Here is a 17,400-nt window from a genome sequence, read left to right as displayed (position 1 = left end):
GGTGGCAACAACACGCTAAGAAACATTTAGTCTGCCCGGAAATCCAATTTAGGAGAAGTAGGTGAAACAACAAAGATGGCGGACAGGCTAACGCAACTTCAAGATGCAGTCAATTCGGTATGATACATTTTTTTCATTTAGCTATTAGTACACCCCACCATTTTTTTTCATGCTCAGCAAATTGTCATGTCACGTTTAGATTGACTCACTTAGTATTTGGAAGCGGACTAGGCTGAATAATGACAGCTAGCTAGTTGGCTAAGTTCTCTTTATCGTTTCTCGGTTGCAAGGTTTGCTGAGCTAATTAACTTTAGCTACCTAACAAACAATCACGTTGTTTAATGTCTTATATTTGTGTTAGGTCAAAATGCTGACGTGTTTTTGATGTCTTTCAGCTTGCTGATCAGTTTTGCAATGCAATCGGGGTGCTGCAGCAGTGTGCGCCGCCAGCTTCATTCAGCAACATACAGACAGCAATCAACAAGGACCAGCCATCGAACCCCACTGAGGGTAAGGACATGTCAAATATTAGATCCAAGTGGGATACCATTGGGGCATGTTTGCCTTTGGGCGGGGCAACCTGAGTTCAAGACTTACACCCATCGTTTTCTACAAAGCAAATGTTATTTGCGCCGAATACAACAACAGGTCACCTTACAGTGAAATGCTTACATACAAGCCCTTAACCAACAATGCACTGGTGTCAGAAGTGGGTTGTACTCCACAGAAATAGAATCAAGGATTCTATTTCTCTGATGTACTCCTGTTATGCTGTTGGAGGTAAGGATGGACATAGGAAGGCACTTGAAAGAAAGTTGGAGTGCTTCCAGTTCTGAGGGGTTTGTATAAGGAACCTAGCCAATGTAAGTGTGTTACGACTTTCCCCAAGTTGGAGCAGTGGACCGTGTGTTTGCCTTCGGACAGGGTGACCCAAGTTCAAGACATACCCTTGCCATTTGCTTACATTGTTAGCCACCAGCAATGTGAAAATCATTTTTGACACCTTGCTGATACAAATGTAATCTTATGTCGCATAAATATAATACAATATGACGGAGATAACGACTTTGACCTAACAGCGCTATTTGCATATGAAAAGTTTACGGATTACATCTTTAATTTGAAATGGGGTTGTTATTTCTTTCCCTAGAGTATGCCCAACTATTTGCTGCACTCATTGCCCGGACAGCTAAGGATGTGGACGTGCTGATTGACTCACTGCCTAGTGAGGAGTCCACGGCAGCTCTACAGGTATGGAGGTTGAATTTACTCCTGTGATTCAACAGGAGTGGAAAACCTCCAACTAGAATGCCATTCCCATGTTGAAAATTATTATAGTACCTTCTTTCAAGTGAAAGCGATAGTTCAATTCTAATTCTGTATTGCTATACTCTTACTTTGGAAATAGCATATGGAGCCAGTTGAGGACTGGCTGGAATCTGTAACTACTTTGGTTGCAATCCAAGTCAGACTTGTAAGTGGCTATCCTTAGCATTGGTTACCATAGCCCTGTCCCGGGCATACAAACAAATAGCTTTGTTAAATCACCTTATAAGAAGTCTAGATGGGAATATTTACTCTCCACTCTCACTTTGGCACACATTACTTCAAATAACTACCGTTTCTATACATTTTGTATGGAGATTTTAATTACTTTCTTCGCTCCCTCTTTTTCCCCTCACCACCTTTCTTATCTTATTCCCTGCCCCTCTCCCTAGGCAGCCAGTCTGCGGCAGTTGGAGGAGGAGAATCATGATGCAGCGGCACGTCTCGAAGAGGTGGTATACCGAGGGGACTTGCTACTGGAGAAGATCCAAAGCGCCCTGGCTGATATTGCTCAGTCACAACTTCGTACTCGCAGTGGAGGGCCCAGCCAGACCACACCACCTGAATCATGACCCCACACAACATGGAGCAAAGACATTCTCACATCACTTTCTCACATAAATACACCAGAGGGTGCAAATGTGTACAGGACATCAAATAAAGAACCCACTGGGTGGACCTGAACAGCTGACCTCTCAAGGATGTGAATCTATGGAAAATACTTCTTGCAATATGTGAGTGGGACATTGGGAAGTTGGTGCTTGGGGAATTCAGTGAGGCAAGCTATGAACCCACATGTTTCTTTACACAAGGACCTTGAGTTTTGCCAGCAAGGAACTGTTTACTCTGTCCTTTTCTTAGCACACTCTATTTTGGATTAAAAAGCACTGCTCCGGTGTCAACATCTGCTGTCAATTTCTTAACCCTGGTTATTTTGAGGATGCTAGTTATGGGTCTGCTTGAGTGCTGTTGGTAGCAATTTTTGTACATACTGAAATCAGCTGGTGAAAGGAACAACAATCCTAAATTGATAGAAGCCCATGCTGCATACCAACAAATATTACCCCTATACAAGCAAGCCCTGTTGTTTTAGAAAGTCAGGTTTTGTATTATTTTATACCAATGTTTTTATCAACAGTTTATTTCAAGGCATAAATGGCATTTTAAAATTAAGTTGACTTTTTGCATTTCACATGGAATGTTGGTGCTTTTTTAATGTTTTGTATTTTGATATGCAACACAGACAAACCTTGGCCCCACTGAAAGATGGCATTCAGAATGTTCTTGAATTGAAAGTGTTCAAGTCTTATATTAAGGGGATTCGATTGAGCAGTCCGGGTTGAACCGACTATAGCTCGTAACGTGACTGGGTAGACTCGTGAGTGAGGCGCAACCTGCTCAAATCGAACGGTAATCTGCATAGCTCGTGATATTGTCAACATTGTGCATCATTCAGAAACATACACTGCTCAAAACAATAAAGGGAACACTTAAACAACCCAATGTAACTCCAAGTCAATCACACTTCTGTGAAATCAAACTGTCCACTTAGGAAGCAACAATGATTGACAAAACATTTCACATGCTGTTGTGCAAATGGAATAGACAATAGGTGGAAATGATAGGAAATTAGCAAGACACACCCAATAAAGGAGTGGTTCTGCAGGTGGTGACCACAGACCACTTCTCAGTTCCTATGCTTCCTGGCTGATGTTTTGGTCACTTTTGAATGCTTTCGGTGCTTTCCCTCTAGTGGTAGCATGAGACGGAGTCTACAACCCACACAAGTGGATCAGGTAGTGCAGCTCATCCAGGATGGGACATCAATGCGAGCTGTGTCTGTCAGCGTAGTGTCCAGAGCATGAAGGTGCTACCAGGAGACATGGAGGAGGCTGTAGGAGGGCAACAACCCAGCAGCAGGACCGCTACCTCCGCCTTTGTGCCAGGAGGAGCACTGCCAGATCCCTGCAAAATGACCTCCAGCAGGCCACAAATGTGCATGTGTCTGCTCAAACGGTCAGAAACAGACTCCATGAGGGCCTGACGTCCACAGGTAGGGGTTGTGCTTACAGCCCAACACCGTGCAGGATGTTTGGCAATTGCCAGAGAACACCAAGATTGGCAAATTCACCACTGGCGCCCTGTGCTCTTCACAGATGAAAGCAGGTTCACACTGAGCACATATGACAGATGTGACAGAGTCCGGAGACGCCGTGGAGAACGTTCTTCTGCCTGAAACATCCTACATAATGACCGGTTTGGCGGTGGGTCAGTCATGGTGTGGGGTGGCATTTCTTTGGGGGGCCGCACAGCCCTCCATGTGCTCGCCAGAGGTAGCCTGACTGCCATTAGGTACCGAGATGAGATCCTCAGACCCCTTGTGAGACCATATGCTGGTGCGGTTGGCCCTGGGTTCCTCCTAATGCAATACAATGCTAGACCTCGAGGCTGGAGTGTGTCAGTAGTTTCTGCAAGAGGAAGGCATTGATTATATGGACTGGCCCGCCCGTTCCCCAGACCTGAATCCAATTGAGCACATCTGGGACATCATGTCTCGCTCCATCCACCAACGCCACGTTGCACCACAGACAGTCCAGGAGTTGGCGGATGCTTTAGTCCAGGTCTGGGAGGAGATCCCTCAGGAGACCATCTGCCACCTCATCAGGAGCATGCCCAGGCGTTGTCGGGAGTTCATACAGGCACGTGGAGGCCACACACACTACTGAGCCTAATTTTGACTTGTTTTAAGGACATTACATCAAAGTTGGATCAGCCTGTAGTGTGGTTTTCCACTTTAATTTTGAGTGTGACTCCAAATCCAGTCCTCCATGGGTTGAAACATTTGATTTCAATTGATAATTTGTGTGATTTTGTTGTCAGCACATTCAACTATGTAAAGAAAAAAGTATTTAATAAGAATATTTCATTCATTCAGATGTAGGATGTGTTATTTTAGTGTTCCCTTTATTTTTTTCAGCAATGTATTATTTATCATAAAATATTCACCCGGGACATTGATAAAACTCCCTCACGAGCTGGGAAACCGGCCTTCAACGTTTAATTGAGTGAGAAGTGTTCCAGAGGCAGGCTACATTGTAGTCCTATCATCGTGAAACCATTCCCTGTAATGTACTGTATTTTCAATTACTACAATATAGGCAGCCTGGAACGCAACCACGCTTAGGGTCAACCGGTGGACGGACCTGAAAAAAAGGCATATTACTTTCCTCTGATTGGTAGCTAGCTAGGTTACGTCCCCCAATATTTCCACGACCGATTGGTTAAAATAAACATTTATTTCATTTTCTCTTCTTCTATTGGCTAATCTCGGTGTCATTTCTGTAGCATGTACTATCGTGGAGTGACCGTTATGTTTTTAGTGCATCCATTCTGGTACTAATTGGCTATTTTACTATTTACAGGGAGGGTTGAGGTCGAAGATTGATGAGTGGAGACGAGCGGAGACGAGCAACGCTTACCAAACCCTTGTACTGTTTGTCTTGTTAAATATCAAAAAATAGTTGTCATTGACTCGAGTCTTTTATTTTCTCCATACACAGTCCGTGTTTGCAGTGTGTGTATCTCGTTAACGCTAGGTAGCTAGTACCTAACGTCGAGTCTTTCCCCTCATTCCCTAGCCAAATTGACGGACCTGAATTCTGTCATATTGGAGCAGGGCTGGGCAGTTAGCCTAGCCATCAATTGAATCTGGAGCAGGATACAGAGGTAGGTAACTGAAAGCTATTATTAAATCCAAGTCTGGATAGTTTTGACGTCGATCAACAACTATCAAGACATAGACAGCCTACACCTAGCCTAGATGTCAAATTGCAATGACATCATTCAATACAGTTATCTTCTCGTTGGCAGACTTGTTTCGGTGCATGCATACCTGTGGTTTTGTCATGTTTACGTCTGTTACGCAACTCAATGCACAAATCATGGCAATGACGTGTTCATCATCACCTGCTCGTACAGTCCTTATTATTAACACTGGCGCCACATAAGCAGCGTCCTCATCATGGCCATCTTGTTATATACATTGAGTCATTGGAATTGAATGAAATAACATGTGAAAACATTCCAATGTTGCGTCTACGTCCAATCCGTTTCTATTTTGGATCTAGCTATGTATCAAATTCAATAGTTAAAAATTCACAAATAACAATGGGACCTCCGAAGCACTGGTTTCAAATCAAACATCACAATTCACAAGCTTTGGTAAGGCCATCAGAAATATCCCTATTTCAATCATGCCTGAGTAGTGATGGATACAGAATGTCTGAAATCCACACAACAAAGGACATTACTACTAGTACTAACTACTAGCTTAAATCTCAGGAAAATACAATATGTCGATGTTGCTAAATCGACATACCTAATAGTATAATTAAAGATGGCCTTTGCATAGGGAAAGCAGAAGAAATTAAGGGTGAAGTTTTAGCCAACCGGAGTAGGAGCCTGGTGCACAACTCATGAAAACAGGCATTGGACTGGTACATGAGCTCAACCCTATGGACCAGTCCCCCAAGACACTCTTCCTCACTGCCCATTGAGATGTTTCTGAGGGCATGGAGCTTGGTGTTGTTCTTGGCTGTGTGTATGTGTACCAGACAGTCCCCCTCCTTCTGGCATCATGACTGGATCTTTTCATGGTGAAGGGGGGTTGCTTCCTGTCCGATGCTGACTCACAGGGTGGAGACCACTTGGTTTCTTGATTGCATGTTTAACACCCCATCCCCCACACTGCACACAATGGCCCCTCTCTCTGCACCTGTCTTTCAAGAAAGAGTGAACTTGCATCAAATCAATGTTTTCTTGGTTACGTACACAGTTTACCAGATGTTATAGCAGGTGCAGAAAAATGCTTATGTTACTAGCACCTAAAAATGCAGTAAAATGTCAAGCAAGAACATAAATAATACAAGGTGAAGAAATATCAGAATGAATCCAATTAACTTAACAACCCAAATGCCACTAACAGTCATCCAAATGCAATCTATACGTATCTACATTGGATGAATTTACATAAGATATACTACGAATGGGTACAGCAGTAAGATTAGATGTTTTAGTGTGGGCATAACTGGTCTGTACTATGCAAAGACAAGTTAAAACAGGCTCCTCACTGCTAGTAATAGACGGTAGCAATACAATGTCTCTGAGATATTACTCAACTGGAACTAAAAGCTATTGGATGTACAGTAGGCTTATGTTGAATATCAGTACATGTGTGTTGGGCCTCAGTCAGTCAGTGTTGTCATTGTTTCCCTTTGCTCTACAGGATAGTATGGCCATGACGGGAGGGACTGCAGCTGCCCTTCCCATGAGCAACCATACCCGGGAGAGAGTGACCGTGGCAAAGCTGACACTGGAGAACTTCTACAGCACTCTGCTGACACAACACGAGGAGCGAGAGACAAGGTACGTGTCTTCTATAGGCCACCCATGAATGTGACAGCCAGGTGTTCCGAATATTTGCATTTGGCAGCGCAAGCTTGTTTTGGCTACATTTTAAGAGGACCCAAATAGTGGGTTGTTATGTTGAGAGAATGGGAGAGATTTTGTTCTTTATAAAATGGATGGGGTTTATTCCAACCCGAGCATCCTCACGTTTGTGAGCTAGCATCACAATCCCAACTGATTAGCCAAAGTACGGTGGCTTTTGTAGGACATCTCTACTATGGAGGGTGAAACCGTAACACACAACAATAACATACAGTGGGGCAAAAAAGTATTTAGTCAGCCACCAATTGTGCAAGTTCTCCCACTTAAAAAGATGAGAGGGCTGTAATTTTCATCATAGGTACATGTAACAGTATAACTTTATACCATCCCCTCGCCCATACCCGGGCGCGAACCAGGGACCCTCTGCACACATCAACAACAGTCACCCACGAAGCATCGCTACTCATCGCTCCACAAAAGCCGCGGCCCTTGCAGAGCAAGGGGAACTACTACTTCAAGGTCTCAGAGCAAGTGACGTCACTATTTGAAATGCTATTTAGCGCTCACCGCTAACTAAGCTAGCCGTTTCACATCCGTTACATACACTTCAACTATGACAGACAAAATAAGAATAGAAAATCCAGAAAATCACATTATAGGATTTTTAATTAATTCATTTGCAAATTATGGTGGAAAATGAGTATTTGGTCACCTATAAACAAGCAAGATTTCTGGCTCTCACAGACCTGTAACTTCTTCTTTAAGAGGCTCCTCTGTCCTCCACTCGTTACCTGTATTATGGCACCTGTTTGAACTTGTTATCAGTATAAAAGACACCTGTCCACAACCTCAAACAGTCACACTCCAAACTCCACTATGGCCAAGACCAAAGAGCTGTCAAAGGACTCCAGAAATAAAATTGTAGAGTAACAACACTGGGGTCGACTGGCTTCAGAGTAACAACACTGGGGTCGACTGGCTTCAGAATACCTGCATGTTCCCCTCTGTTTTTCCAGGCAGAAGAAGCTGGAGAAAGTTATGGATGACGAAGGCTTGATAGATGAAGAGGTAAACCTCCACTCGTGTGGAATGATGGCTTTAATTCCAATAAGGGATTGGAATCAATGTCATTGGTAGCACTTTCTTTGCATGTTTGTCACATCTACTATTTTAGAGGAAACCAAATGGAACTGATTACCGGTGTCTCTGTGCCCGTTTCTCAACAGAAGGTAATGCGACGCTCCCAGCACGCCAGGAAGGAGACAGAGTTCCTGCGGCTGAAGAGGACCCGGTTGGGCCTGGACGACTTTGAGTCACTAAAGGTCATTGGTCGAGGCGCCTTTGGAGAGGTAGGTTATTATATCTCTCTCGCTCTCCAGTTTATTTTCTTTATATGGACCTTTGTGTGTATGCTGTTATTGATTGTGGATTAATATTGTCTTTACTGAAGTTTTCCAAAAAGTTTGCAATGCATGGTTTGGTCTGACCACTCATTTTATAAAGCAGTTAGCAACTAATTACACTTAAGCCTCTCAAATGTGGCATACTCATGTGTGACTTCTACGTTTGTCCTCAGGTCCGCTTGGTGCAGAAAAAAGACACCGGGCACATATATGCCATGAAGATCTTGAGGAAAGCTGACATGTTAGAGAAGGAGCAGGTGGCTCATATTCGGGCAGAGAGGGACATCTTGGTGGAGGCGGACGGGGCCTGGGTGGTCAAGATGTTCTACAGTTTCCAGGATAAGAGGAACCTCTACCTTATCATGGAGTTTCTACCTGGAGGTGGGTTTCTCTTGCTGGCCACAGTCTGACTCCACAAATTACATCAAACCATTTTGTATTAGGAATAGATATAGTGACATTACACATTGTACATAGAGACATCTAGAGCAGGGTTCTTTAACCTTTCCCATCATGTTAGTAGTACAAACTATTTTCACATCTTATCGGGTGAATGATAATGTCAAGGAGAAGCAATCAATGAATAGATTTGGTAGATCGTTTTTCATTATTTTAACCTCCCCACATGATAATTGAGAGGGAAGTATAAACTTTAACATAGCCAAAAATGAATGTCCAAATTAAGAAAGTTTTACTAGCAGCTCCACTGAGTGTAGTTAACAAGAACAATGAATAATTTGGTCCGACCAATCCCGGTCCTTGTTGCGTCATGCTGATGGCAGCGTCTGGTTTTGGCATAAGCAGCATGAGTCCATGGCCTGGTGTCTACGGTACAGGCTGGTAGTAATGTGTGGGGAATGTTTTCCTGGCACACGTTAGGTCCTTTGATACCAATTGTGCAACGTCTGAATGCCACACCTTGTACTATCCATGCCCTGATGAATTCAGGCTGTTCTGGAGGCAAAAGGGGTTCTACCCAGTACTGGATGGGTGTAGCTAATAAACTGGCCAATGAGTATATGCTGTTTATTATTTAATTTAATTGGTCATCTGTTACACACATCATGTAAAAAAAAAAACAGGGTTAGTGGCATAGTGTCATTAATATGTGCAGGTGACATGATGACCCTGCTGATGAAAAAGGACACCCTGTCTGAAGAGGCTACCCAGTTCTACATAGCTGAGACTGTCCTGGCTATCGACTCTATCCACCAGCTGGGCTTCATCCACAGAGACATCAAACCTGATAACCTGCTTCTGGACTCCAGGGTGAGACACTGGCCTGGTCCAGGCCTACCCCTGTACACAAACAGACACATGCTCAGAGACACGCACACAGAGAAGCATTCACTTACAGATGGCCAATTCAATTAAAGTATATAATAACTGTTTGTATTGAAGGTGTGATCGGAGAGTCTTTTTCTTCTGCAGGGCCATGTAAAGCTGTCTGATTTTGGTCTGTGTACGGGACTGAAGAAGGCCCACCGCACAGAGTTCTACAGGAACCTCACACACAACCCTCCCAGTGACTTCTGTGAGTCACTCTTTACTACTTGTGAATCATTCACTTTTATTTTCATTCAGACAAAATATAATTTGTTTATTCAGTCGTTTTAATGATAGAACACTGCCATGTCTTTGAACTTGAAATATTCCACAGCTTTCCAAAACATGAACTCAAAGAGAAAAGCAGAGACGTGGAAGAAGAACCGGAGGCAACTGGTAAGTTTGTGCACGTGAGAGACTATATATTGGTACCGCCCTTCTCATTGGTCCTTTGAGCAGGCTCCCTCTCAGGGATCTCATTAATGTTTTTGTTAAGGATCCTCTGAGCACCACAGACCATGGACTGTGAAACAAGCACACCCAATACTGTAGCCTTTGGGTTGTATTTATTTATTAGTGTCTCCCCATCTGTTTGTTTAACCAACAGGCCTACTCCACAGTGGGAACACCGGACTACATTGCCCCGGAAGTGTTCCTGCAGACGGGATACAACAAACTCTGTGACTGGTGGTCTCTGGGGGTCATCATGTATGAGATGCTGATAGGTATGTCTATGTAACCGAGTCAATTACAACATGCCCAAGTATGTTAGGATGTTTTTTCAGAAAGTTAGCTGGCTAACTCATTGCTCCTACTTTGTAACATACTGACATTCTCCCCTGTTGTGTGTCTCAGGGTATCCCCCGTTCTGTTCTGAAACACCCCAGGAGACGTATAGGAAGGTGATGAACTGGAAGGAGACCTTGGTCTTCCCCCCTGAGGTGCCCATCTCAGAGCGGGCCAAGGACTTGATTCTCAGGTTTGTGGTCATATGAAACCTTCTAGGATATCCGCTTGTGTGTATGTATCAAAGGGTATTGTCCTCTTAGGAAAAAAGTATTAACACTTTACTGGTATACTTTTTTATTTCACCTTTATTTAACCAGGTAGGCCAGTTGAGAACAAGTTCTCATTTCCAATTGCAACCTGGCCAAGATGAAGCAAAGCAGTGAGACAAAAACAACAGAGTTACACATGGAATAAACAAATGCACAGTCAATAACACAATAGTTAAATCTATATACACTGTGCACAAATGTAGTAAGATTAGGGAGGTAAGGCAATAAATAGGCTATATAGGCAAAATAATTACAATTTAGCATTAACACTGGAATCCAGTGTCCACCTGGCCGTGCTGCTGCTCCAGTTTCAACTGTTCTGCCTTATTATTATTTGACCATGCTGGTCATTTATGAACATTTGAACATCTTGGCCATGTTCTGTTATAATCTCCACCCGGCACAGCCAGAAAAGGACTGGCCACCCCTCATAGCCTGGTTCCTCTCTAGGTTTCCTCCTAGGTTTTGGCCTTTCTAGACAGTTTTTCCTAGCCACCGTGCTTCTACACCTGCATTGCTTGCTGTTTGGGGTTTTAGGCTGGGTTTCTGTACAGCACTTTGAGATATCAGCTGATGTACGAAGGGCTATATAAATAAATAAACGTGATTTGAATGATAGGTGTGCAGATGATGATGTGCAAGTAGAGCTACTGGGGTGCAAAAAAATAATATGGGGATGAGGTAGTTGCGTGGGCTGTGTACAGGTGGAGTGATCTGTAAGTTGCTCTGACCGCTAACGCTTATAGTTAGTGCTTTAATACTTGTTATAAAGATGTGTGAGCCTTTTATAACGTCTTATATTTTAGGCCTATAGCTTCACATCTGCTAGATTGGGAGAACTCAAAATAGCTGGGACTCTTGATCGTTATGAGATGTTAATGACGAAGACATAAGGTGGTCATGCATGTTAATGACATGTCTTATAATACATTAGAACTGGATCGTAAGTCACATCTGCAGGCTGAGTTACCAAAATGCTCACATCCACAAAAACACGCCGTATCAAACTGCAGTAAAGTAGACATTTTATTTCAGCGCAATAAATTTCCTATTTTGTGAAAAAGGCTTTGGTGCTCCAACAACATGAACCCATTTCAGGTACTGTAATGATGCTGAGAACCGTGTTGGTGCTGTGAGTGTTGAGGAGATGAAGAGTCACGCCTTTTTTGAGCCTGTGGACTGGGAACACATCAGGTATGTGTTTGTTCTTCAGTACATACGTGTGTGTGTGTGTCTAAGCATGTGTGATGGCAATATCTTAAAGGAGGTATAACATGAAATCACAGCCCAAACAAAAGCCAAGTCACTTAGCTTTAAATTGGTTGTCTTTGGTGCGTTTCAGCAAAATGCATTAGGAAAAAGGTTTTAAATAGACCGACTCACATTTGCTTTCCTTCCATAGGGAAAGACCAGCCGCTATCTCCATTGAGATCAAGAGCATCGATGACACATCGAACTTTGATGAGTTCCCAGAATCAGACATCCTTCAGCCAGGTAATAATAATCACTTTGTCTCTGTAACAGTATAACTTTAGACCGTCCCCTCGCCCATACCCGGGCGCGAACCGGGGACCCTCTGCACACATCAACAGTCGCCCACAAAGCATCATTACCCATCGCTCCACAAAAGCCGCGGCCCTTGCAGAGCAAGGGGAACCACTACTTCAAGGTCTCAGAGCAAGTGACGTCACCGATTTGAAACGCTATTTTAGCGCGCACCACCGCTAACTAGCTAGTCGTTTCACATCCGTTACATCTCTATTGCTACTTTGAGCTACATTTCATGTATGAAAAGTTTTTCCCAATATTTATGAAATGAATGATAAAATGTAAAAACTATGAAAGCAGAAGAAACATTTGTGCTGCAGTGCAGGTTTGCTTTGATGTACAGGAATCTTTGAGTCATCTCCAAGTTAGATGAAGTAGGACCCACAGTCCTGTTGTTATTCATACATTCCTACACTTCTGAGATCAAGATTAATTTCCTATTCAGTTTTGCCCTCTAGTGGCAAGGAGGCGACAATAACACTGGTATTAACCTTAATACACTGTTGTAAATAATTTACCATCTTGTTGTTTCAGTTTCCAACGTGACGGAGCCAGACAAATCCAAGGACTGGGTGTTCCTGAACTACACCTACAAGAGGTTTGAGGGGCTGACTCAGCGAGGCACCATCCCCACATACATGAAGGCAGGGAAGGCCTGAAATGAGGGCATGAGGGAAATGGGAGAGACAATGTAGACACAGGATTGGGCGGTAAACCCCTGCTGTGCTGAAGGCACAGGATCAAGAATAATGGTGAGGAGGTTCTTGGCTACATGCTTCACCAGGGTTTTCCTGCTTGGCCACATCCATTGGGGCACCAACGGCAAGAGGAACAGGGATATAAATAATACATATATCATATTTTGTCTTAGGCCTTGCTTGGGCTGTTAAAGGGGAAGTTTGTGTTTTACAACTTGATGTTAGATGGTTCCTCAACCTGAAAAAACTGAACTTCCCCTTTGAAGTGACTACTACTAAATCAACGGGTGGTTCTTCTGCCCAGGCGTTGCTGAATTATGCCCGATCTTACAACACCTGGATAGGTATTTTACCTATCGGCTAACCACATGTTATAGCAATCTGGTGTCCCGCGGCATAGTCGATGACGAGGTACGCAACCATTGGTTGATGCAACGTCTGAGCAGGGGAACGCGACCATCATATCTGCATGTTTACACACTGATTTGCAGGGTCTAAAACGCTGGAGAAGGACTGCCCCACACACAGGGTATTCGTTGGGGGTTATCCTAGTGACCTCATGTATGACTGCAGAAAAATGCATGTAGTTAATGTTAAGTAAACGTGGTTTGCTAAACTTGTAGGTATAAAAAGTTCTAACGTTTCAAGTCTTTTATGGGTGCCATGTTAGCCAAAAAGTTTCATTCTAGTTACAATGCAAATAGTAATCCTTCCGTCATGGAACGTTCGCTGCTAACATGGAGTATGGTGAGCCATCCGTACATGTATCTGGCTCTGGGATTCATCCATTGTGGTGTCTATTTAATGCCTTGATAATCTGGAATTTAATAGCTGTAAATTATTTAATGGTGTCAAAGATGCATAGAAAAGTGTTGCATTCTAGTGGTTGAGATAAGAAACGGTAATGTAGAAGCAGATTTTGTTTTTGCAAGTTAGAGGACAAGTCATGGATGTCAATGAAAATTCAATGCTACTAATACTAAAAAGTAGCAATATGATGCAGAAAGTAAACAGTATATTGGGTCAATTTCTGCAACAACTAAGTGCGTTGAAGCGTGATGCTTAACTTCTCTGTTTTTTTTGGTCCAGTGGCTACCACGCTGTATACGGTGTGAAGCGAACCCGCGCAGATGCTATGTGTGACTGCGGGAGAGCAACGTCTTGCTCATCTCCGTATCTGCGGTGCTGCTCGTGGCAATGTCACTTTACATTAGTTACATTTCTGTTCAAATTTATTGACAAAGATATCAGATGGCACTTTTTTTTTTTTTAAGAACATTGGAAATCATGTTTGATCTCCACTTCACATCTCTCCCCAAAATGCATCCATTTAAGTTAGGAACTACATTTTCAATTAAATTAATTTTTTTATAGTAAACATTTACTAAACTTTAGTGAAAACCCGCTGTGGGTGATGTCATAAAAATAGATATTCAAACGTAAGGGTCAAACATTTCAGTGATTCTGATTTAGTTGTGCAACTTGCATATCCAATAATCTAAACTCGTGTAATGTTGCCCTTGCTACATCCCACTTGGCGTTTTTCCTATTTTGTTGCATTACAACCTGTAATTTAAATGGATTTTTATTTGGATTTCATGCAGTGGACATACACAAAATAGTCCAAATTGGTGAAGTGAAATGAAAAAAATAACTTGTTTTAAAAAAACTTAAAACGTCAACGTTGCTCGTTCATATGTATTCACCCCCTTTGCTATGAAGCCCCTGAATAAGATCTGGTGCAACCAATTACCTTCAGAAGTTACATAATTAGTTAGATTGCAAACAGGTGGACTTTATTTAAGTGTCACATGATGTCAGTATATAGACACCTGTTCGGATAGGCCACAGAGTCTGCAACACCACTAAGCAAGCGGCACCATGAAGACCAAGGAGCGCACCAAACAGGTCAGGGACAAAGTTGTGGAGAAGTACAGATCAGGGTTGGGTTATTAAAAAAATCTGAAACTTTGAACATCCCACAGAGCAACATTAAATACATTATTAAAAAATGGAAAGAATATGGCACCACAACAAACCTGCCAAGAGAGGGCTGCCCACCAAAACTCACGGACCAGGCAAGGAGGGCATTAATCAGAGACCAAAGACAACATAGAAGGAGCTGCAAAGCTCCACAGTGGAGATTGGAGTATCTGTCCATAGGACCACTTCAAGCCGTATACCCCACAGAGCTAGGCTTTATAGAAGAGTGGCCAGAAGAAAAAAAATTGCTTAAAGAAAAAAATAAGCGGACACGTTTGCTGTTTGCCAAAAGGCATGTGGGAGACTCTCCAAACATATGGAAGAAGGTACTCTGGTCAGATGAGACTAAAATTGAGCTTTTTGGCCATCAAGGAAAAATACCTCCCATCACCCCAAGGACCATCCCCACAGTGAAGCATGGTAGTGGCAGCAGCCTGCTGTGGGGATCTTTTTCATCGGCAGGGACGATGGTGCTAAATACAGGGAAATTCTTGAGGGAAACCTGTTTCAGTTTTCCAGAGATTTGAGATTGGGACGGAGGTTCACCTTCCAGCAGGTCAATGCTAAAGCAACACTCGAGTGGTTTAAGGGGAAACATTTCAAATGTCTTGGAATGGCCTAGTCAAACCCAAGACCTCTATCCAATTGAGAATCTGTGGTATGACTTAAAGATTGCTGTACACCTATCCAACTTGAAGGAGCTGGAGCAGTTTTGCCTTGAAGAATGGGTAAAAATCCCAGTGGCTAGATGTGCCAAGCTTATAGAGACACCCCAAGGGACTTGCAGCTGTAATTGCTGCAAAAGGTGGCTCTACAAAGTATTGGCTTTGGAGGGGTGAATAGGTATGCACGCTCAAGTTTTTTGTGTGTCTTATTTCTTGTTTGTTTCACACACATAAATATTTTGCATCTTCAAAGTGGTAGGCATGTTGTGTAAATCTAATTTATACAAACTCCAGGTTGTAAGGCAACAAAATGGGGTAAATACTTTCCCAAGCCACTGTATCTGGCACCACTCAAAGTTCAAATGCAATGTGATCTGGAGTAGGTGTAAATTCAATGTATGGAATTATTTATTTTGACCATGAACAAATTGATAAATCCCCAAATGTTTGCTGAAATAAACACCCAAACACACCACAAATTAGGGTGCATCATGTGTTATTGAGGAATTATTGTTGATAACTAAAACGAAATACCTAAAATATAACAATGCTAGAAGATACCTGTAGACTTCCAGTCATTGTGCTAATGCTAGTTAGCATTGAAGTAGATAAATGGCCTCATTGCCAAAATCCCGAAGTATCCCTTTAACTTGTAAATGATTCAAGAATGGAAATAAAAACTAATTGTTTACATAGAGAAGAAGAGTTAAGGTAACTTTTATAAAAAAAGTAGTTTAACTCAAATTCATTATTTGTCCATTCTTAACTTCATTTGTCTTTCACTGGAACATGTTACAAATATATTAAAGGGATAGTTCACCCAAATTACACATTGGTTACCTTACCCTTTAAGCAGTCTACGCTTTGGTTTTTAATTTCCCTGGCACTGTTACCAAATGTTAATGTTTTAGCATTTGTGGCACAAATAACTGTAATTTAGGTGAACTATCCCTTTTAATATAACTGATTGGCACTGGGCGGGAACAGGGACGGGTTGTGTATGTGTGGTAGGTGATTTGCACCAAATGATGATAGGTTTCTATCCAATTGGTGACAGATTTTCATGTGAATATTCTCCAATCTGCATTAAAACAATATGTGCATTTTCCCACCAGAAAGGTTTCCATCAAATCGACTTGTTGTGGATAAGACTGTGCGTGATGACGCAGTGCACATACAAAAACTTTTGCGGTTAAATTCCTATGTACCGAATAAAAAATACATGTTAGATGGGTTTCTATCGCATTTTCAACTCTACTGATGGTTTTGTCACAACAAATGTTGCGTTATATAGTGAATGTGCCCACTCTGGTATTGGCACGTGCGCTCTAGCCAACAGCTCGTATTTACAGTGCGGGAAAGCCACCTACATGATGAGATTATTATGGATAAATGTACATTTGTAAAAAACAACATCGATTTAACCTTTTTATTTAACTATGCAAGTCCAGTTAAGAACAAAATCGTATTTACAATGACGGCCTATCGGGGAACAGTTGGTTAACTGCCTTGTTCAGGGGCAGAAATACAGATTTTTACCTTGTCAACTCGGAGATTCGATCCAGCAATATTTCGGTTACTGGCCCAACGCTCTAACCACTAGGCAACCTGCCGCAAGATTATTATTATTTTGTTGTGAAAAGGCAGCCAAGCATCGATCATCATGTCACCAGAATAAGACCCTCAATGTATATTGGAAAGGAGCATCAAGCTCATCACTGTTCACTTTCACTACGGGTGGAATTAATCCTCGTTTATTTAATCTGTAGTGTAATAAACGGCATGTTTTCCCGAGTCGTGGTGGGAGGACCACTCAATATCATCGCGTGACTCCAAATTTACTTCGAATGATGTTTATTATAGCAATACGCGTCCATAAAGGAGTTTCCACCGCCATTTATAGCGGTAATTCATTTTATCTGCACAAAGATCGCACCTTGTCTAC

The 17,400-nt window shown here is 42.4% G+C and overlaps 2 protein-coding genes across 2 annotated transcripts; both read left to right on the top strand.

The window, feature by feature from the left end:
* The first annotated feature begins 20 nt into the window (after positions 1 to 20).
* Positions 21 to 2,224, top strand: LOC118392511 (mediator of RNA polymerase II transcription subunit 21). The gene is made up of 4 exons (XM_035784557.2): positions 21 to 117; positions 396 to 510; positions 1,151 to 1,251; positions 1,719 to 2,224. The coding sequence occupies exons 1-4, from the start codon at positions 76 to 78 to the stop codon at positions 1,896 to 1,898; spliced, it is 438 nt and encodes a 145-aa protein (XP_035640450.1). The 5' UTR covers positions 21 to 75; the 3' UTR covers positions 1,899 to 2,224.
* Positions 2,225 to 4,657: 2,433 nt separating this feature from the next.
* Positions 4,658 to 17,400, top strand: LOC118392508 (serine/threonine-protein kinase 38-like). The gene is made up of 14 exons (XM_035784547.2): positions 4,658 to 4,814; positions 4,965 to 5,052; positions 6,611 to 6,750; positions 7,791 to 7,842; positions 8,001 to 8,123; positions 8,351 to 8,558; positions 9,292 to 9,446; positions 9,609 to 9,711; positions 9,838 to 9,899; positions 10,111 to 10,228; positions 10,359 to 10,482; positions 11,660 to 11,755; positions 11,964 to 12,055; positions 12,644 to 17,400. The coding sequence occupies exons 3-14, from the start codon at positions 6,617 to 6,619 to the stop codon at positions 12,766 to 12,768; spliced, it is 1,392 nt and encodes a 463-aa protein (XP_035640440.1). The 5' UTR covers positions 4,658 to 4,814; positions 4,965 to 5,052; positions 6,611 to 6,616; the 3' UTR covers positions 12,769 to 17,400.

The sequence above is a fragment of the Oncorhynchus keta genome, chromosome 13 (genome assembly GCF_023373465.1).
Source record: "Oncorhynchus keta strain PuntledgeMale-10-30-2019 chromosome 13, Oket_V2, whole genome shotgun sequence".
Lineage (NCBI taxonomy): Eukaryota > Metazoa > Chordata > Actinopteri > Salmoniformes > Salmonidae > Oncorhynchus > Oncorhynchus keta.
The sequence above is the reverse complement of the archived record's forward strand: the minus strand, read 5'-3'. Positions and strand labels throughout refer to the sequence as shown.

Coding starts and splice junctions, on each gene's coding strand:
- LOC118392511 (XM_035784557.2), top strand. CDS start 76: ATGGCGGACAGGCTAACGCAACTTCAAGATGCAGTCAATTCG. Junction 118..395: donor TTCAAGATGCAGTCAATTCG/GTATGATACATT, acceptor GATGTCTTTCAG/CTTGCTGATCAGTTTTGCAA. Junction 511..1,150: donor GCCATCGAACCCCACTGAGG/GTAAGGACATGT, acceptor TTCTTTCCCTAG/AGTATGCCCAACTATTTGCT.
- LOC118392508 (XM_035784547.2), top strand. CDS start 6,617: ATGGCCATGACGGGAGGGACTGCAGCTGCCCTTCCCATGAGCAACCAT. Junction 10,229..10,358: donor CATGTATGAGATGCTGATAG/GTATGTCTATGT, acceptor TGTGTGTCTCAG/GGTATCCCCCGTTCTGTTCT. Junction 12,056..12,643: donor ATCAGACATCCTTCAGCCAG/GTAATAATAATC, acceptor TTGTTGTTTCAG/TTTCCAACGTGACGGAGCCA.